We start from the raw sequence: 22,512 nt of genomic DNA on the forward strand, positions 1-22,512 counted from the left end.
GTATATTAAAACATAAAAACTATGAAAACTGAGAATAACTGAACACACACATACACACACACACACACACACACACACACACACACACACACACACACACACACAAACTGACATAACAGAGAAATAGCAGCTCTAAAAAAGGCAACTGAAGAATTAAAAAAAAGAAAAACAAGGGAAAAACACAACCTCTACAATTTAATAATTAAAGTAGGAAAACGCCTGAAAAATGACCAAAAATAAACAGCAACTTGAGAACGAGACAGTGACAGAAGCTCATAAAAAAAATAAATGACGATATAAAAAAAAGGGGGAATATCAGGTTAGGTAAATGTCGCTTGATAAATAGAGACAGAGTGTTTAAATTACTAGAGAGAAAAATTAATTACATAAATAAACTCGTGTGTCAGGGAATGCCTAGTGTGTGTGTGTGTGTGTGTGTGTGTGTGTGTGTGTGTGTGTGTTTATGCGTTTGTTTATTTTTGCTTATTTGTTTGTCTGCTTGTTTGAGTGTGTATGTACACATCTACGAATATGCAGGCAATCTATAATGTCTGTGCTCCTTGTATGTATAAAAATGTTTACATGTATGCATTCTATGTCCTAGTGTGTCTGTGGATGCGTACATATAAGTTTATACGTATAATACGCCATGGGTGTGGGTATGATTGTGGGAGAGAAAAAGAAAAGAAAGAAAGGAAGAAAGAAAGGCTGAAGAGCAGGGATGTGGGGGAGGACAATGAGTGGGCCATAGCAACACGCCTGCAATGTTCTGCCCTGCCCTGCCCTGCACTGCCCTGCCTGCCGGAAAATTACGTTTATCTGGCGGGGGCCCCGAGTTATTCCATTAGGGAAGTTTTTGGTCATTCTTCTAGTGTCAGGCCTCCAGCACCTCCCGCCCACCACTTCGACCGCACCTCCCGACTTTCACTACCTCGATTCTGCCTCATTCTAACCTAACCTCATTTAACCTGATCTAGCTTCACATCTCATGACCGCACATCCCATCCACCTCCCGCTAATGTTTGATAATATCCAGATCAATCCTGCATCATCTATAAACATAATTGGGGTTTCAATCTCTCGGGATTCGTCTTGGAATGATCATATTACATCTCTTGTAAAATCTGCTTCCAAGAGATTGGGTGTGCTAAGCCGACTCCGTACTTTCTTTGCCCCCGCACAGTTGTTGACTTTTTATACATATTTTATTCGCCCCTGCGTAAAGTAAAACTCTCATGGGTGGGGAGGACCCCATGTACGGCTCTTTTCAACAAGGTGGAGTCAAAGGCTTTTCGTCTCATTAACTCTCTTCCTCTTACTGGCTCCCTTCAACCTCTGTCTCTTCGCCGCACTGTTGCATCTTTATCTCTTTTCTATCGCTACTTCAGTGGTCACTGCTGCTCTGAACTATCTGCTTGCACCCCTTCACCACTACGACGGGCGTGTAGCACCCGTTTAGCAACAAACTCTCATCCCTTTTCTGTCCAGCTTTCTAATGTAAGAGTTAACCGTTACTCCTAGTCCTTCATTTATGCAACAGGTCAACTCTAGAACTGTCTCCCTCTGTCTGTATTTCCTGTTTCCTATGATCTCCAGTCTTTCAAACGCAGTGTGTCCAGGCATCTCGAAATGCACGGATCTTGAATTTGGCTCTCTGTTGTACTGTTTTTGTTTTTTCCTGGAAGGAAAGGTTTACGGGCTCCCGACTTTTGGTTCCATTTTCCTTGCATAAAAAAAAAAAAAAAAGCATCCTGTTTTCATTTCTTCGATCTCATTCCCACCCCAACCGCACCTTACTGACACACACACACACACACACACACACACACACACACACACACACACACACACACACACACACACACACACACCATCATCACTCTCGCCTTGCTTTTTTCACACTTCTGTAATTTTCACATTAGTTACTAAAAAAGACACACTTGCCTGACCAGTAGACCACAGGTTATTATTCCACATTAGATTTACCACACGTTAGCAAGGCCACATTAACCCCTTCACTTCGATGACGCATTTTATATTCATGCCACTTATAGATTATTTTTTTTTAGCTTAGACGAGACTTTTCGAGTTGCCGTCTTTCGTCTGTTGTATTTTTAATCTGCTGTCTCCAGAGGATTTTATTCAGCTTAGGAAAGAATTGGAATATTGCAAGAACTGGAATATTGCAAGAATTGGAATCTTGTAGGAATTGGAATATTGCAAGAACTGGAATACTGCAAGAATTGGAATATTGCAAGAACTGGAATATTTCAGGAATTGGAATATTGCAAGAATGGGAATATTGCAGGAAATGGAATATTGTAAGAACTGGAATACTGCAAACACTGGAATATTGCAAGAATTGGAATGCTGCAAGTACTAATGAGGTATGCCTAATACCTCCAGCCGGAAAAATCTATCCCATACTGATTATAATCGTCTGGAATATGCAGGAATGAAACGAAAATTACGTCCGCTAGCTAGGGACTACAGGTTTTTTTTTTTTTTTTTTTTTTTTTTTTTTTTTTAATGTGTCCGACTCTGGGCAAAGGCTTTAGGGCCTATATCTCGGGGGCAGTAACCTATCCCAAGGCCCAGTAGTCCTCCTACACCTCCACATGTCACCACTTCGGCACTAACACCCACCGTCCATATAGAATACATGCTAGGGCTGTCTCATACAGGGCTGGTGTATTGGTATTAGCGGGGGTACTTTTATGACATGTTGGTAGGATATATTAATTTCTGGACAGATTAAATACTTTGCCTCTTCTCAGCTATGAAGATAATTAAGTTCCTGTTACCTTCAGACGATTTTACTCAGCTTGCGAGACCTCCCCACTTTCACTACCTCGTTTCTACCTCATTCTAACCTAACCTCATTTAACCTGATCTGACTTCCATCCATTCAGTGGCACTTCTTAATGACTAGCACCAAATTCTGAAGATGAGGAGGCGACAATTTTTAGGTCAAGTTAGAGTAAAACGAGTATAATTAAAAACACTTACACCAGCTACTAGCTTGGCTAACTTTCTCGGAGTATTCTTCTCCCTCCTTTGCCCTTTCCTCCCATTCCCCTCTTCTCCCTAAACGTGTCGAATATTCTAGTTCACTCTTCTCTGAATCTTCTCTTCTCTCTCTCTTTCTCTCTCTCTCTCTCCATATTTTTAATTCATACTCTGTCCTCTTTAATAACGCACTCTTCACTCTCTTCAGCGTTATAATGCCAGTTAAACTGCAACACAGAAAATATATTGCCTTGCCCTATTTAATGACGAAAAACTTTAGAATCCTTTAATTATTAAGACATCGTATTGGAGGAGTTAACAGAATGACGTCACAGTAGAGGGGTTGAGAGTAACGTCAGAGTGGAGGGGTTGGGTGACGTCATAGTGGAGGGATAAAGTGACATCATGATGAAAGGCTTAAGAGAGTGACGTCATAGTGAAGTGGTTGAGTGACGTCATGGTGGAGGGGTTCAATGACGTCATGGAGGAGGGGTTCAGAGTGACGTCATGGTGGAGGGGTTGAGAGAGTGACGTGATAGTGGAAAGGTTATGAGAGTGACATGATAGTGGAGAGGTTAAAAATGTGAGTATCCCCCCTTCCCCCCCACCTATCCCCTCAGCTTCATATCCTCCCCAGAGCACCTTTGAGGGGTGAGAAAGACCAGCTTTTAGCATATATATTGACTTCAGTAGCTCCGCCGGGGCCCAATATTAGGGTCATATTTTATAAACCGGCAGCCTCATATCATTTCAGGTCCATTATGTAGGTCGCTGAAGTACAGTCGCGGTCATTAATCCCTTTACACTTATGGGGTTCCTAGCTAATGAAGGGATACGAAGATACTTTAATCCCGGAAGGGTAAACTTAAACAAATCGCCTACACGTCGCCTTGCCCTCTACCATCAAGCTGCCCCCTTTCCATCTCACACCAATCTTATTTATAAACCTTTCCACCTCATCCCCGATCTCTTCTCTCCCCCTTTCTCCTTCCCTTCCTCCTCAAGAACATACCCTCTCCGAGTCAATCATTCACTCTCAATTCGCTACACATGTCCTAAACATCTCTGGGACCTCCACCTATCACTCTCCAGCACATCCCCAACGACACAAAACTCCAGACCTTCCTCATTTGTCACTCTGCGCGTCCCTCCACGTAGTTCAACACACTCTTCTCAGATAATTAATTTCCACTTCTCTCACTTTGACATGTGTGCTTCCAGTAAACTCCAGCCTTCATTTTCATACTATAATGTGGGGATCATCGTATTCTCATGCAACGAAGTACAGAGAGAGAAATAACTTATCTTCCCAGTTTCGTCTGAAGAATATTTACAACTGGCGAAGTACAATGAAAACCCAATCTTTATTAATGCGTGTTTCACATGGTTCAGCTTTTTCGTTATGTAATCGTCAAATTCTGGGAAGACACTTATTTCTCTCTCTGTCCATGTTTCACTTCGTTTGATTATTGCAAGTTTAGCGAGATTCCATTACGTTTGGACTCAGTTTCAGTGCAGTCGAAGGGAATTATTGGTATCAACTGTACAACCAGCCAAAGAGGAATCGCTCCTCTCTGTCTGTCTGTCTGTCTGTCTCTCTCTCTCTCTGTCCAATCTTTTATTGCCCCATCGGGTTTAGGGGTCAGGGGTTAGGCAAATTAGTTCTGGCATTTAAGGAGAGAGTGAGCAGTTTTCTCCCTGAACTCTATTATTTGAACAATAAGCCCCAACCAGTCCTTGGATTCAAACCCTTAAGGACCACATCCGGATGGAGCTCCTTAACCTAATAAACCACAAGGCATGCATTTGATTATATGGCTACCTCCCTGCGTAGTAAATGATTTCCTGTTTAAAATAAAGGCTTGTCACTCAGTGTAGAGTCGCCTGAAGATACCACCAAACAGGATTGCCATTCTGAAGATTTTATGCCTAGAATTGGGATGTATTTTTCTACGTTGCAAGAGTTTATTTATGAGTCTTACGGTATTTCTGCAACGTTTTAGTAACTGCAGATAATCATATACTTATCAATATACTTAAGAGTTTTTGTGGTTAACGACATTCTTAGACCTTCCGATGGTAATTTCAGCGGTGTCTGGGCGTAAAATGTAGCACCAAATCAAGTGAGTAGACGGTGGGAAATAGGCTGCAGTAAACTATCGCTAAACTGTACATAGGTCTGATAAAAGTAGGGGAATAGTGATCTGCCAAGCTTTTCAGGGTGTTAAATAATTCTCAGTAGCTTAAAATTTTGCTTGATGATGGTAATGATAAGAAGGATGATAATAATGATAATGATTATGATGGTGGGATGCTGATGATGATAGTTACAACAATAATGGTGGTGGCGATGAGGATGAGGATAGTAATGATGATGATGATTATGATAATGACGACGATTAACGATGATAATGATAATAATAACGACGAAAATGACGAACATAACTACTGTTGGAAATGCAGTAGTAATAAATAATGCTGATGTTATACTAATTCCATTATTCTTGATGACGTTTCACTTTGTCCATTAACCATACTAGCCGGAGAGATCTCATTTTCTTTTTATCCTTGCAATAAACAGATGACTTTATTCAACTGAACACACTCAGGTCCGTATGACTCACTCCAGTATAATTAAAATTGTGTGGTGCTATTTCGAACAGAGTACACTTGTCCTAACTTTGAGAATGTTTACAGAGATGTTTAGCGGGAAAGAGTTAAAAACAAACTCCACGAATCGCCACAATACATACAGTAATAACATCGTCTGGCAGCTGCAACAGTTATTATATATATTTTTTTTCTCTCTCTCTACACACACACACACAAATATTATATATATACATATATATACATATATATATATATATATATATATATATATATATATATATATATATATATATATATATATAGTGCTGTCCTACTACATCCAGGGCATCCCAATAGAGGCAATCCAGTGAAGCCCTTAAGTTAATAAGAACCGAGATTGAAAATTCCAGGGAGCATTCTGGTGGGGTCGTGAGGAGGGGACGTGTGGATGCTGCTGCTTCCTCCATACCGAGCTTTAGAGCCTTTTGTTTTCATTTCCAACCCTCCCGTCCCCCTCCCCTCCTCTCTCTCCCTGTGTCCTCGAATCTCCACATTCTCCTTTGCTCTCTCTGCCCCTGCCTGTTACCTTTTCCTCCCTTATGCTTTATCTTCCTCCAAGACAACCCAACAGCAACTGTTTTCACTTACAAACCTCCCTTTCTCCCTGTCTCTACTCCTTCCCCTTCCCCAATCTCTCTTTTCTCCTCACTCTCTCCTCCTTCCTTGTCTCCCACCATCGTCCTTCACTGCTCATCTCGTAATTCCAGTTTCTCGGAAGTTCTTGCTTTCACTTACAACCTTCCGTCCCCCCCCCCTCCCTCCCTCTTCCCTAACCCCCTTTGTCCCACCCCGACATTCCTTCTCTCTCCATTCCCTCATTGCTCTCTTTTCCTTCCCTGTCTATCTTTTTCCCTCCAAACCAGGCTCTCAGTAGCTCTTATTTTCAAGTCCAGCCTCCCGCTTTCTTCCCCTTACCGCCTATTCCTTTATTTCCTTCTCCCTCCTTGTTCCCCACTTCCTTCCCTCTTTTTCTACTCTGTCCTTACCTTTCTCAGTTCTTCACCTCCGTCACTCTTCCTCCCTCCCCCTTCCTCGTTCTTTAATTCCTTTCCTCTGTCTTATCTTAGTCTTTTCTCTTCCCAGCCCCTTCTTACCTCCCATCGTCCCATAACTTGTTCCATAAATTCCTTCCACGCCTTTCCCTCCACCTCTCACTTTCTTCCCCCCTCCTCCTCCCACTCCACAACTTAGGAAGCTGTTTGTTTCCTCTCTCTCTCTCTCTCTCTCTCACTCCTTCATCTTCCTCTCTGTCCACGTAAACCTCTGAATAGCTCCCTTCGTTTCCTTTTAAAGAACTTCAGATATCTCCCTCCCTCTCTCCTTTTTCATCTCTCTCTCTCGACGCTGGAATCTGCAACACTCTAATTCTACCATTTCCTCACCTCCATCCCTCTCGGTAGCACCATTCAGCCACTCTCGTGCTTATTAATTTCTTGAATCTGATGATGTACTTAGATTTATTCTGTCTACTAGCAGACAATATTGCTCAATATAGGAGAGAGTGAAGGGGTTAATAAAAGCTGTATCTAATCCCTCCAGTTTAGAAAGTCTCTTCCCAACTGAATAAAACCGTCCTGAGAGCAGAAACTTACTAAGAAATAAGTAATCAAACTGAAGACACTAAACTACCGTCATACGTCTCCCTTCACCACTTACTCCTTCCCCACCCCTGTCTTAATACAGTAGCGGTCAGTAATTCCTTTACACGTCTGGGGCTTGAAACTAGTAACACAAGGTTCAAACAATGCTCCGAGAGTGTCAACAAAAGATTTAACTCACTGCCACACCTCACACTACCACATTCAAACTGTCACACCTCATAAAAGCACATACCAACACATTCTATTACACCTCACTGGCACACCTCACACTATCACACCGCTTACTGGTGCACCCCTCACTGCCACATCCCACATTACCACACTCCATAATGTCACAACACCCAATGCCACACCTCACACTGCTAAACCTCACACTGTTCGAACATGACACATTACCGTATCTCATACTGCCATAATCTACACATTGCTACACTTCACAAACTACCACACCAACCACTACCACATCTCAGTCACACCACACGCAACTACACCACAAAGCACCACATCACATACCTCTCACATTCACAGTTCTCTTCTTCTACGCCGAGACTTTCCTAACACATTGCATATCATTCTCTCAACAAAAATATCACTGAACATTAATATCATTCTCTGCCGATGCTAACAGCTTATGCGTCTGACTATACTCTATCAATTAACACTCCATTATCCATTTCACTGGACTCTCTAATGATACTTCCTCCTGCATTTCTACTTTCCTCTCCCATTTCCGAGTCATACGACCCAGAATTATTATACTGCAAAGTCCAGCTAGGAGGACAATAATGACGATAATACTGACGACGATGATGATGGCAAAAATAATGATGGCGATGACGATACGACGATGATGACGATAACAGTGATGACGACGACGATGACGACGACTGAAATGATGATGATGACTTTCCGAACACACAAATAAATTCAGACACTCTCACACAATACTGGAGATGACTGCACACAAGGAAGTACGTAATCATTTCTGTACTCTGGAAAGTAAAAGTACCACAGAAACAAACGTACATACACCACATACACACACGAGAGAGAGAGAGAGAGAGAGAGAGAGAGAGAGAGAGACACACACACACACACACACACACCACTCAATATCCGGGGACACCACACATTTCCCCCTCCACCAGCGCCTTTTTTCCAATAATGTGGAGGAAACAGACGGCGTGTTGGCGGTGTGCTGGGTTGTCCTGTTTCTCTTATGTGTCTCGCTTGGACGGTCGGCCACGGACACATACGTACACTGATACAGGCATTAATACGTACTTTCACATTTTCTCTCTCTAATACACACACGCGTACGTAGATTTATTCACGAATTCACACACACACACACACACACACACACACACACAGTAAGGATACAAAATAATAAAACAGCACAGAAAAAAAATGAGACTACAGGACACAGACACAGGTATGAAGAAGAAAAGGTACAGCAGAAAACAACACAATACTGAGAGGAAATAAGAAAGATTGAATGTACCAGAGTGACGCTGGAATGGAAGACAGAACATATGAAGGAGAGAGAGAGAGAGAGAGAGAGAGAGAGAGAGAGAGAGAGAGAGAGAGAGAGAGAGAGAGAGAGAGAGAGAGAGAGAGAGCAGCTACCGGTTCGTGAGGAAAAACTACAACGGATATGAAGGTGTAAGAGAAGCAAAAATAAACTCAATCACTGCGTTCGTCTTGATTAAGGAATATTGGCAATACCTCAAGATTTCCCGCGTCAGAGGGTAACGATCCTTTCTGGTACATCCTGCTGTAAAAAAAAAAAAAAAAAAAAGAAAAAAAAAAAAAGAATCCCTATGTCTGATGGCTACATTAACTACATGAATGTCCTTATTTTCTTCGGGTAAGGAGATTCCCTAGCACCTCCTCTTTTGCTATTTATTTTTGGATAAGGCTGGTTAATAGCTTTTTGTACGTTATTAATGCACAGTATGGCGATATGTAAAGGATTTGTATTACACAGAAGATGACAGTAAGGTGCAATAAGCAAAATAAATCGCTTAGGAATGGGTGTTAGGGAGCTTCCATATCCAACGAGCATGCTTGCCAAATTTACTCCAGTGCGTTCTCCTTAGCTCAGATACAACTTTTCGCCCTTCTGCAGCTTATTTTCCCGTTCTTCACAGACACATTACGACAGTTATTGGCTCTACATCCTGTACGCAACACTTCTTCGTGATCAGCAACCTGTTCTTGTGTTAATCTCTTGCATCAGCTTAGCATTCAGGGCGGAGAGACGGTAGTATAGGCTAGATTAAACTGGAGAGATTACGCTTACATACCACATACATATAACGTCCAAGAGTTTATCATCATTAAAGCGACCCGCCTTTGTTTTATTATTGCTAACTACAAACACTTAATTTCACCCCCAAAAGGACCTCTGGCTACCACCTGGGGATATTATAACGCTCAGCAAGGACCGGTGAAAGGTTTGATGCCCCTTTGGCCGCAAAATATGAATAAATGCTACTACTGTTTCCCCATATTGCCTGGGCCTAAAACTGCCATGTCTCCTCCTTGAATGCCAAACTGAAACAAGATAAATAAATAAAATAAAAAATAACACTAGAATATGGTGTAGTCTCGAAATAGTGCTACGGGAAGGATGACGAGCCGTAGCACTGCCTTATTCTGTCATTAATCACCGGAAAATAGACTGCAAAACATCGAATATCTCTTCTAAGTTCATGTGGAAAGGACAAGCCATAGGGAACCTTCTTTATCCATGAGAATTCAGTTCATCATATATTGCTTCCCCTGTAATCAACTCAATTATAGGGGACTGGGACATCTATGGGCTATGTACGGGGTTATAAGGAAGAAACGGGAGACAGGAGGTGTGGCAGTGTGAGTTGTGACAGTATGCGGGGTAAGAGTAGTGTGTGGTGTGGTAGTGTGTGGTGTGGCAGTGTGTGATGTGACAGTGTAAGATGTGACAGTCTGCGGAGTAACAGGTCTATGGTGTGGTAGTGTGTGGTGTGGTAGTGTGTGGTGTGGCAGTGTGAGATGTGACAGAATGTATGGTGGCAGTGTGAGGCATGGCAGTGTCTAGACAGTGGAGTGTGTTTTGTGTGTACGTATATGCGATTTGGTAGTGTGTTTTGCGGCAGGATGTAGTGTAACAGTTTGTGGTGTGGAAGTGTGCATTACGCGTGAATTGTGGTAGCATTTGTTGCGGTGTGTAAGGTGTGGCAGTGTGAAGTGAGGTAATGTCAGGTGCGCAGGTGTGAAAAGAGAGAGAGAGAGAGAGAGAGAGAGAGAGAGAGAGTGTGTGTGTGTGTGTGTGTGTGTGTGTGTGTGTGTGTGTGTGTGTGTGTGTGTGTGTGTGTGTGTGTGTGTGTGTGTGTGTGTGTGTGTGTGTGTGTGTGTGTGTGTGTGTGTGTGTGTGTGTGTGTGTGTGTGTGTGTGTGTGTGTGTGTGTGTGTGTGTGTGTGTGTGTGTGTGTGTGTGTGTGTGTGTGTGTTTCAAAGTCAAGTGTGCGTGCAGTTCGGCAGCGTATACTACAGTAGAGTCTTATACCGCACATTCACTTGCTAACATCCTGCATACCTGTACTCTCCGTGGAGTCCACAAAAAAACACCTGTCGATACTCCCACTCTTGATTGCACCTGACTGGGGGAAACGTGAGCATTACCCCTGGCCTGCCTCTGCTGTCAGATCCATACTCGTATCGGTAACCCATTTTCTCTACAGAGGTCTCTTCCTAGCTGAATAAAACTGCTTGGTGGTAGTAAGAAATATACAAGACATCATCGTTCTGAGGAGGTTAAGGTATTCGAGTATCAAGTACTGGTCTGTCACACTGCAGTTCCATATTCACATCGGTGTAGAAATGAACAGGTTTTAATAGGTTGAATTACTACTTCAGTGTTATTAATAATGGGTTTCATGTTATCAAGCTGATACTATAGAGCGTTAGAAAAACTCTAGAAGACAACACCTTACATCCACCTCAGATTGCCATATAATACACTGGCACATAACATATTATCACACACGAGTAGGGTACACCTCGAACTACCACACCACTTCCAACCATGCCACGCAAACCACTCCTCACACTAGTACACCAAACACTACATACAACCACATCTTACATTTCTACCCTATCTCATCCTGCACGGTCACAGACACATATCTATTGTCTCATAAAATGTATCGATCAATGACAAAGACTCAAAACAGACGTTTAAAAGTACCTGGATATGTCTAAATTCTACAGGTCGTATTTTAATGGGTTAGGTGGGTCCCTTAGCTTAGAAATCGTCCCTCCTCCGCCAGCTGACATTATGCTGCACAAAGATAGATAGTGGGGGGAATTAATATTTTCCAAGGGTGTGATGAATACATCGCGGAAATGTTGAACCATCCGAGACACATAGTAGTTCAGTGAAGCTTTGGTAATGTTTCACTGGTTCTAAGTGATCTTTAAACAAAACCAAGAGGATAGTTCATTTCGTGTTTGTTTACAGACACATCTTTCCTATGCAAAAAACATATAACCAACGACTAAAAGTCTGCAAAAAGATGTCCTTTCCAGGAAAATTTTATGACAGCCAAAATTAAGATCCATTCACTTCAAGATGTTTGGACATCATGCATTTAAAAGACTGGAGCAACAGGTAGAGCGAACAGAAAGTGAAGAAGACAGTTCCAGAGCCGACGAGTTTCATTTACGAAGAACTGGGAGTATCGGTTAACTCCTGCATTAGAGTTCAACAGAAAACGAGTGAGAAAGCGCTGCTGGACGGGTACTGCGAATACGTCGTAATGACCACTACCCTATCCAAAATATTTAAGTCGGTTTGTTTCTACCTGACAGAGCTGGGTTACTCCCACAACATGAATACTGAGTCGAGGTTGTCAGGTACGAATGAATCTCCTTGCTTACTAGTCAAATCGATCCTCCAGTCTGACTGCACTTGGCCATTAGCCGAGCTGAAAGAAGTAATGGATCTATGTTGGGTTGGAGCACGAGCACAATATTTGCATCCCCATCAATCCCCACCAGATAGTCACTCAACAGAAGCTGCCCTTCCCAGAAAAAAAGTTCACCTTCTCAGATTACGCTGTGCCTATCATCCCTCTCTGCTTCAGTACCGATGCAAATTACTAATCACAAACATACCACACTCTCAAAGCACTGCAACCCCTCACTAAGCAACACACTTACTCACCTCTTGCTTCCCACTCAGATAACAATGATCGACTTTCAGCACAGACTCAGCAAAGTTCTCCGTGCGTGCCCCGCTGATGTCGATTCTCTGTAGTTCACTGGGTTCACAACAATAATAATGTTTGTAACAACAACCTCTATCAATAGTGAAAAATATTAATAACATGATGAGCCTATTTAGGTATCATAGAACATCAATCGCTAAGCAAGGGGTGTTAGAAAGCCGCCTGAGCCCACGATAATACGCCTATATAAACTCTTCACAGATGAGGCTACAAAGGAGGTACTGAACAAAGATATTAACAACACAAAGGGGAATATTTTAGTGTACACAAAACAGAGAAAATTGTCAAGGAAGATGTGCTGGAAAGCATCCTGAAATCACGACAATAGAGTTGGTCCCCTTTACTCAAAATATGTTTTCCAAAAATCGCACTTTTTTCCACACATCTGGTACTGAAAATTGAGGAAACAGTCAATTCAGTTTCATAAATATCAGTAAAACTTTAATAACCAATGCATGCGTAATTTACCGAGAAATTAACAGCAACAAAAAATATAACGTGGACGACATAACGTCTTATAGTTTGGGCAACGAGGGGGTCTATATTGAACAAGGCTCAGAGTAGGAGAGAGACTGAAAGGCCGCTATCGACAGTCTTGACGTGTTTGGCAGCCGATTCCTTGGATGTGTGGCGCTGTGGGGCTGAATTTGGGGTTCGCTGCGGTGTTGCATGTGGGGCTGAGTGTGGTGCGAGTTGAATGTGGTGGTGATGAGTGGGTGAAGGTTGTGCGCAGTGGGGGTTGAGTGTGATGGTGCTGAGTGTGGGCTGGGGTTCTACGTGGTGAGACTGAGTGTGGTATGGTGTGAGGTTGAATTTAGAACTGAATGTGGTGCTGTGTGAGGCTGTGATGAGGCTTAGCGTTCTGGGGGGTTGAGTGTGATAAAGGTTGAGTCTGGTGTTATGGGAACAGTTTTTGGTGAAGGTTGCGTGTCGTACAGGTTGAGTGCGGTGGCGTGTAGGGTTTAGTGTGGTGTAAGGAGTTGAGTGTTGTGGAGACTTAGTGTGGTGATGTGTGGGGTTGAATGTGATAGTGTGCGGGGTTGAGTGTGATGGCGTGCGGAGTTGAGTGTGGTAGTGTGTGATCCTGTATAGTGATGATGTGTGGTGTATACGTGACCCATCCATGTGTAACCTGACCATAATCTGACATTGTGTGCGAAATTAGTGTAACGTCGTGTGATCCTGTATAGTGGTGATGATGTGTGGTGTATACGTGACCCATCCATGTGTAACCTGACCATAATCTGACCCTGTGTGCGAAATTAGTGTAACTTCGTGCGTGACCTGTTATCCCTTACGTTACTAGAGTGTGACTTGGGTTCAACCTGAGTGTGACCTGTCTGTATGCGTCCTCAGTATAACATAATTTTGGCCTGACAGAGACCAACATATCCTAATCAGATTCGAGTATGACCTGGGTTTCATCCGATTGTTTCCTCTCTTAGCTTGACCTAAGTATTACATGTGTGTTGTTGACTGGTTAGTAAGAATGTTGAATGTGTGCTTTGTGAAAGGTGTGGTGCCAGTTGACTGGGCAAGTGCTTGTGTGGTCCCGTTGTATAAAGGCAAGGGTGATAAGTATTAATGTACTAGCTTTAGGGGTATAAGTCTGTTGAGTGTTGTAGGTAAGGTGTATGGTAGAGTGTTAATTATGAGAGTTAGAGAGGGTACAAAGGGAGTGATTGGTGATGAGCAGTGTGGCTTTAGGAGAGGGAGGGGATGCGTGGATCAGGTGTTTGCGGTGAGACAAGTGTGTGAAAAGTATTTAGCGAAAGGCAAGGATGTGTTTTGGGCATTTATGGATTTAGAGAGAGCGTATGATAGAAATGATAGGGAGGCTTTGTGGACTGTTTTAAGATTGTATGGACTTGATGGTAGGTTATTAAAAGGGGTGAAAAGTTTTTATGTAAATAGTAGAGAGTGTGTAAGAGTGGGAAATGCTGTGAGTGATTGGTTTCCTGTGAGAGTGGGGCTGCGACAGGGATGTGTGATGTCGCCTTGGTTGTTTAATATTTATATGGATGGTGTTGTAAGGGAGGTGAATGCAAGAGTTTTAGGTGGAGGTCTGAGTCTGGTGAATGTTGATGGTGGAGAGTGGAATCTGAAGCAGCTGCTGTTTGCAGATGATACTGCACTGGTGGCTGATTCAGAGAAGAGATTGAGACAGTTGGTAGAGGAGTTTGGAAGGGTGTGAAAGGAGGAAATTGAAAGTAAATGAGAATAAGAGTAAAGTGATGAAGTGTACGAGGTTGGTAGATGGTAGGGGGATGAATATAGTTTTGAATGGCGAGTTGCTTGAGGAGGTAGAGTGTTTTAAATATCTAGGGTCACAAGTTGCTGTGGATGGAAGAATAGATGCAGAAGTGAAGTTTAGAATAAATGAAGTAGGAAAGGTGCTGGGAGGAATGAAAAAATTGTTTAGATGTCGTTCGCTTAGAATGGATGTAAAGAGAAGGCTGTATGAGGGTGTTATGGTACCGACTGCATTGTATGGGGCTGAAACATGGAATATGGGTGTAGCAGAGAGGAAAAGTTTGAATGTAATGGAGATGAGGTGTCTGAGGAGTATGTGTGGAGTGACGCGTATGGATCGAGTGCGGAATGATGAAGTGTGAGGGAGAACTGGAGTTGTTCGGGAGATGGCTGGTAGAGTTGGTTTGGGCATATGGAGAGAATGGATAATGAGCGATTGGTGAAAAAGATAACTAGATCTGGTGTGAGAGGTGTAAGGCTGAGAGGAAGACCACGAATAGGATGGATGGACAGTGTGAAGAGAGCGCTGGATGCGAGAGGGATGTCTGTTGAGCAAGGAAGAGTGGCTGTGCGTGACAGAAATGGGTGGAGAGAAATTGTGAATGAATAAGTGATGACGCAGCTCTGAGGGGATATTCTCCCGCATTTGGTCTGATCAACTATTTCAGGTCAAGTGCGGGTAAGGGGATGAGTCTGTTATGATGTGGCAGGGGTAAACCAGCTCTGCTGTCGGGTCCTGCTGCGGATGTCACTGATTGCACTGCGCATTTGACCCTTGTGCAGTGTGGTGCGGTGAGGATCTGTCCGTTCTCCCCTTTGGGGCTAAGATGCAAATGACTGTGTGTGAATGGATGAGTGAATGGGGAGTGTGTCGTCCTGTCTCGGCTACCTCCCTTTCCTTGGGGGAAGCAGCCTAGGTATATGGATAGAACAGAATAGTTACCTGATTGTTACATGAAAGCGACAGAGTAAGACTTTTGCGTGACCTGTCTGTCTTTCTCAACATTAACTGCAACCTACGTGACTTTAGCTTGAGTTTAATATAAATATGGTAGAGTACAGAACAAATGTGGCCTGAAAGTGACATGGCTATGACTCTTACCAGACAAAATCAACTCAACCAAGCATAACCCAACAAAGTCCATCAAAACCCAGACCAACCTAACCCAACCTAACCTAATCTAATTTCACCTCCCACGTCACAGGTAACGGGCGGGATGGGAGTTAAGAGGATGAAGGATGAACAGGGAAGCAAAAGCATCATTTACGACTACTTAACCCAACATAACCCAGCCTAACTGAACCTGTCCAAGTTATCCTTGCATAACTTAACCCAACCCAGTCCAAATCAACATATCCAAACCCAATCCGGCCCTATCTAACCTAATTTGACAATCTAACCTAACTTAACCTACCGAATCGCAATCTGACCTAACCTAGCTTAACCTTACCTAGCCTAACCTAGCCTAACCCAACCCAACCTAACCCAAGCTATTCCAGCCTAACCAAACCTAACCTAACCTATTCCCGCATCACAGGTAACGGGGGCGATGCCAACGAGAGGCTGGGGATGAAAGGAGTCGTAAAATAAACCACCTACGACTAACCCATCCTAACTTAGGCTTTTCTAAATTAACGTCACCTACTGCCACGTCACAGGTAACGGGCGGGATGCGGGCGACGGTCTGGGGGTAAACGGGGTGGTACAACACACCATCTACGACTCCATGGGGCGGTACCGGGGCTTCGCTCACCTCCAGCAGGTAGGTCACACTTAACAGGGCTTCATCACACTTGAACTGCAGCTCTCATACCATCAGGAGGCTTCATACTTCACTAGACCCTACACATTTCACTAGGCCGCCTTGTACTTTACTAAACCCCTCACTTTAGCTAAACTTAATTCTGTCAGTTATATCTTCCGTTAGATATTTTCACATTCATTAAATGGCTATGCAGTCTGTGATTGTTCCAGGCCACGTAATCACCCCTGCGTGTTGGTTGGTTTGTAGGTTAGCTTGTCAACAACATATCTCAAAAGGCTATTGATACATTCCACTAAAATTACGAACAAATGGGTCATGGGCCCAGGAGGAGTTGATTAAATTTTGGTTGTGATCTGATTTCGAGTCCCGGTTCATGAATATTTTCTGTTTGTTTGTCCACAATATATCTGAAAAGCTACAGATACATTTCAATGAAATTTTGTGGATATGTCGGTCATGGGCCATGGAAGAAGTGATTAAATTCTGTTGGTGATGTGAGTTGTCTGGTATAGGACTTGGCGGAGGCATGCGCTCTCGGAGTGCGTTTATCTTGTTAGATAATAATATAAAAATGTGAAGTGCGTCCATACTAAGGTTTCATATGCTCAGCAAGGCAGTACACCAACAGTTTGCGCAAAGGAGGGTGGGTAGGGCTTTCAAGTCGATCCGGCACCAGTGTCATTCTTTCCCCAGTCGTTGCGCTCCTACAAGCCCGACCTAATATAACCTAATATAGCCCCGCAACTGCACCTAGCCACCCCACACTCTCCCTGACTACCCCAAACTTCCCCTAGCCACCCCACACCTCAGCTAGCCACCCCACACTTCACCAACGCTCACAGTGCACCCGCCCGTACATACGCTTCATTGATCCTCCTCTTACACACTCCGCCTGGCATTTTTCACACTTCACTTGAGCCTGGCATATCCCCCGGCGGTTTCAGATACATCAGCCGGCCATTTTACACCTCACCTGGTTTCCACACACTTCACCGGTTTCTAGCTCACACATCAAGGAACCTTATTATGTGATTTTCAAAAGTGGCCATTGATTTTGATCCCCACGCCTTTTCAAATTTACACATTTGCTACCCTTCACCTGTCTTACTTGTGATTTACCTTAGTCTTGCACTTCACCTGGCTTCCATGCCCTTCACCTGACTCGATCTCACGCCTCAAGGAGAGTTATTAATTTTCAATCATGTTGTCATCAATTCCTGTGCCTCTGTTACACTTTAGTTGATTTATTTTATGATTAACTTGGATCTCAGGCTTTACTTTCCATTCTGCACTACACCTCTTTCACTCACTGTCACACCTACTTTACTGTTTGTCGTCCACTTTTTTTTACACTGCGTCTTTGTGTGTCTGTCTGTCTGCCTGCCTGTCTGTCTGTAAGTCTGTCTGTCTGTCTGTCTATCTGTCTGTCTGTCTGTCTGTCTGTCTGTCTGTCTCTCTCTCTCACACACACACACACACACACACATACACACACACGCTTCAAAGTGCCCTCTCCCACTTCAGGATTCTCTCACACCCACCCTCCCTGACTCTCTCCCCTCTGGTGTCACTCTCTCCCTACCTTCATTCTCCCTCTCCTCTCACCCTCTACCCTCACTTCAATCTCCCTTGTCCACCTCACTCTCTCCCCTCCATCCACTCTCTCCCTCTCCATTGCCTCACCCTCAACCTCTCTCCTCCCTCTCCCTCACACTCTCCTTCTCCCTCCCTATTTTCTCGTTCTCTCCCCTCCCTCCTCCCTCCTGTCCCCCCTAACCCCTCCCTCTACACCCTCCCTCTTTCTTTCCTCTCCCTCCACCCTTCCCTTTCCCTCATTCTCTCCCGTCCCCCTTTCTCCCCTCCCTTTACTTTCTCCCTTCCTTTCCCCTTTCCCTTGCTTTTTCCCCTCCCTTTACTCTCTCCCCACTCCTTTCCTCTGTCTCACTCTCTCCACTCCCCCCTCTCTCTTCCTCTCCCTTCCCTCTCTCCTCTCTTCCAGTATTCCATCCTTCACTATGTTCTAATTCCCTAGCGCTCTCCCCTCCTACCTTTCACCCTTCCCTCCAATCTCACCCTCTCCTCTTCCTTCCCTCCCTCTCCACTATCCACCCTCCCTCTCTCCCTCCACATTCCCATGTTCCCTTCACCAGGCAATCTCTTCTCACCTGACAGTCTCCCCTCCCTCCCTTCCCCATGCCCCCCCCTCCTCTCTCTCTCTCTCTCTCTCTCTCTTTGCGCACTAAAGACATCATACTCTTGCACAAAATGAATGAGATGATAACTATAGCTTAGGATCAACGTGTTTTATGTGCGACAAACACCTGATGTGATTTGTATTATAGACGGTTTTACTGACCTCAAGGGAGATCTTTAGTAGTAAAAAAAAATCTACCATAACCTGAATAAAAGCACCTGAAAGTAGTAGTTGTGAAATATAAAAACGTTGACTGATGGAAAAGCGTAAATATAACTATATTCTTTAACATTTACAGTAACTTTGCAGAAGTTTACGTCCTTTTGCAGCTTCTCGCGATGACAGAATAAAACAGTAATAAAGGCAGTAACTGCAACTCCAGGCTAAGCTGAATTCGTACCTGGCGAACTGCAGGCTGAAGTTCCCCTCCTCCTGCAGTCTACCAGCCGTCATTCAGGGGTTAGGGAGGGAGATGAGGGACAACTGTACAACCAAGCAAAAGGGCCGACCGGTTATATCGGTGCCACCACAAGGAGTCCCTTTCCAGCACCAGAATAAGACATTACAAAGACTGTACATCTTTTCCATAGCATGTCTTCATGACCAGCGCAATATTCTCGTGTTAATTTTTTACTATAACTCAGTATTCAAGAAGGAGGGATGGCAATTTAGACCAAGTTCATGTAAAAAGAATATGACACCCGATTTTTGTCCACAGAATGAAATGTACCAGAGCAGCTGCATGGCGACCCCAACAGCAGCAACAGCAGCAGCAGCAGGAGGAACAGGAGGAGGGAGCAGCAGTAGTGGAGGGGGCAAGACCGCTTCCTTCCACTCCAGGTTCTCTCTCACTCGAAAGCCCAAAACTCCGGCCGTGGTGCCCCCACCGGATACGAAGGTGGAGGCGGTGAATGGGAGAAGTGGCACTGTGAAGGACGCAGGAGGAGGGGGAACGGTGGTGGGGGGCGGTGGTGGTGGCGGTGGGGGGCAGAAAGGGGGTGAAGCAGGAGGCGAGGGAGAAGGGGCGGAGGGAGAGAACGGAAAGGCGGAGGCACCCTGGAGGAGGATGATAACCCACCTCACCTCCAGTAACGAGTCCAAGTTGTTCGATGTTTGGCGTATCCCAGGTGTGAGGGGTAACCGACAGCCCCAGCCTTCCGGGGACGCTCTATAAGGCATGGAATGAAGGAAGTGGGGAAGAGATGGGTAAATGGGATGTCAGAAGAAGAAGAGTACGAAAACATAAGGGTACTGGAGACAAGTGGAGGAAAATGTGATGAAAACTGATGCGGGAAATGGACAAGGAATGAAGGCTGAGGAAGGAAATAAAGAGGAGGTAGAAAATGGAATAAGAGGCGAAGGAAAACAAGATAAAAAAAAAAAGTACTGGAGAAAAGACTTTGAAGGACAGGAGGAAATTAAGAACATGAAAGAAAGGAAAGAATAAGATGTGAAACTGGAATGCAAGAGGAAGAAGTACACTGAAAAAATAAAAAAATGGAATCAAAAGAACTGCATGAAGATGGTCAAGGAATGAAGGATGGGGCAGGACCTAATGAGGAGGAAAGAAAGACTGAACGAAAGGAGGAACAGGAAAATAAATAAAACAAGACACAAGGGAGACAGGAATGAAAAAAAAATGGAAAGAGAAGCGAAGGGAAATGAGACAAGCAAAGACACATGAAAATGGAAGAAGAGGCATAGGAAATTGGGATAAAGGCAGGCACAAGAACATGAAATAAGGAAAATAACTCTCAGACAAGGAATGTGGGCTGGAGAAGAATATAAAGTGAAGGGAAAGTGGAACAAAATAGGGAAAAATATGGAGAGGAAAATGAAGTAACAAGAGAACATTATGAGAGGAAAAAAAATATACGGGAGACTGAAATGGAAGGAAATGGAATAAGAAAATAAGCAAGAAAATGTGCAAGAAATGCCAGTTGGAGAAGGAAATGTGGACGGCAGAGAAAAAGGAAATGAAAGAGACGAAAAATAACATGAAAACGGAGGCCAAGGAGAAGGAAATACATCAAGGAACAGGAGACGACGATAAACATGAAAGGTAGAACTGAACAATAAAAAAAAAGAAGAGGTAAAACGAAAATGAGGAACGGAAAAATGAAAGGAGTAAAGGAAAAATGAATAAAGGGAGGGGGAAGAAAAAAGGGTGGAGAATGGAATATGAAAACAATCAGGAAAACTGGATAAACGGAGTCAGAGGGAAAAATAATGAAGGAAAGTGATATGAAAATACTAAAAAATGGAACTGAGACACGTGAGAAATAGGAAAATGGATTAAGAAGAGGAACAGAAAACAAGAACAAAGACAGACACAGAAGAAGAGAATATAGTGAGAGAAAGGAAACACTTGGGAAAAGACAGGCAGGAAAATGAAAATACAGAGATCTGAGAAGGGAGTGAAGACAAGTGGAGAGAGACGAAGCAAAAGACACTGGAATAAATAGAAAGCAGTGGAGAAAGAAATGCAAGAAAATAAAGTAAGAAGAGACAAATGAAAATGAAAGAAACAGAAGCACAGGAATAAAAAAAGAATTAAGGAAAACGAAATAAGGACAATGAATAAGACTGCGAGAAAGGGACAAAACGACGAAAATCAGAAAATAAGAGATGCAGGAAAATGGAAAAAGTCAAAGGGAAAAGAGAGGGGATTATAATAAAAAACAGGAACCAGAAAAAAAACAATGGATATGTAAGAAAGGAATGAACAAAAGATGGGACACGGGAAAATATGATAAACCGAGACCCAAAAGAAAAAAAGGGGGAGGGGAGGAAAAAAAAAGGGGGGGGGGGAGCAAGAACATATTGAAAACCGAAACAGAAGAGTGAAATTTCAGACGCGTTGAAAGAAATATGGAGAAGGCAAAGGCTGAAAAGACAAAAATTTATATATACAAAAAAAGAGGGACAGGAACACACAATAAAGAAGAGCATAGGAAGAGAGGGATAGGAATAAGAAGAAAGGACATAGAAGGGACTATTAAAGTGACCATAATAAAGAAAACAAGAATAAAACAAAGCTGAAATAATAGGTAATGAGCTGTGGAAAGGATGACAGAGAAACAGAAGGGATGCAATAAGATGGAATTTATAATGAGACGGGTGTAAGAAGGGCAGAGAAGTATATCATTAAGGAAGGAAGAACAGCACAGGGAAGAATTTCACAAAGGAGAAAGAAGAATAAAGCAGAGGAATAGAGGAACATAGGATAAACGTCTGATGAGTAAATGAAGAGGTATGAGAAAGAGGGAAAGGAGAAAGGAATAAATAAGAATCAGAAGGAAACAAAAACAAGGACATGGAGAAGCACTAGACAAGGGTGTAGGAAAATCAAATCAACAGGAGGGTAAGGGAGGAAGAAGGGAACAGAGAGTAACGTGGAAGGAAAATAAATTAAGGATAAAAACAGGGAGCAAGGTAAAGTTGATAAAAATAGGTAATGACGTACGAGCAGGAAGGAAGGGAGAGAGGAATAAAAATAGACAAAGGAGTAGTACTGGGGAAGGTGGTAGGAAGGAGAAAGAAGCAGAACAAGGGAAGAGTAGAATATCAGAGAGGGGGGAGACAAATCCAATAGACTGGACAATAGACTGGAATACAGGAACACAGGAAAAAAAAAAGTCTGAATAATACGTAAGCTGGTACTCGGAGGGGGGGATAAGAGAGAAAACAGTAGGAACAACATGGGAGTAAAACTATAGAGGCAACAGTTGTGAGCAGTTAACTGACATTTTCCACGGTTCGTGG

At 43.4% G+C, this 22,512-nt stretch overlaps 1 protein-coding gene across 1 annotated transcript in view; it reads left to right on the forward strand.

Moving 5' to 3' along the window:
- The window catches only part of LOC145408203 (neural cell adhesion molecule 2-like), a 684,210-nt gene extending 664,167 nt beyond the window's left edge, over positions 1–20,043 (forward strand). Inside the window, exons 16-17 of the mRNA XM_080278958.1 lie at positions 16,447–16,550; positions 19,466–20,043. Of these exons, the coding sequence (XP_080135084.1) occupies positions 16,447–16,550; positions 19,466–19,921 (560 nt within the window). The 3' untranslated portion in view covers positions 19,922–20,043. The remainder of the gene's footprint in view (positions 1–16,446; positions 16,551–19,465) is intronic.
- The last annotated feature ends 2,469 nt before the right edge of the window (positions 20,044–22,512 follow it).

The sequence above is a fragment of the Coenobita brevimanus genome, chromosome 76 (genome assembly GCF_032717465.1).
Source record: "Coenobita brevimanus isolate Jiangsu-jjx chromosome 76, ASM3271746v2, whole genome shotgun sequence".
NCBI lineage: Eukaryota > Metazoa > Arthropoda > Malacostraca > Decapoda > Coenobitidae > Coenobita > Coenobita brevimanus.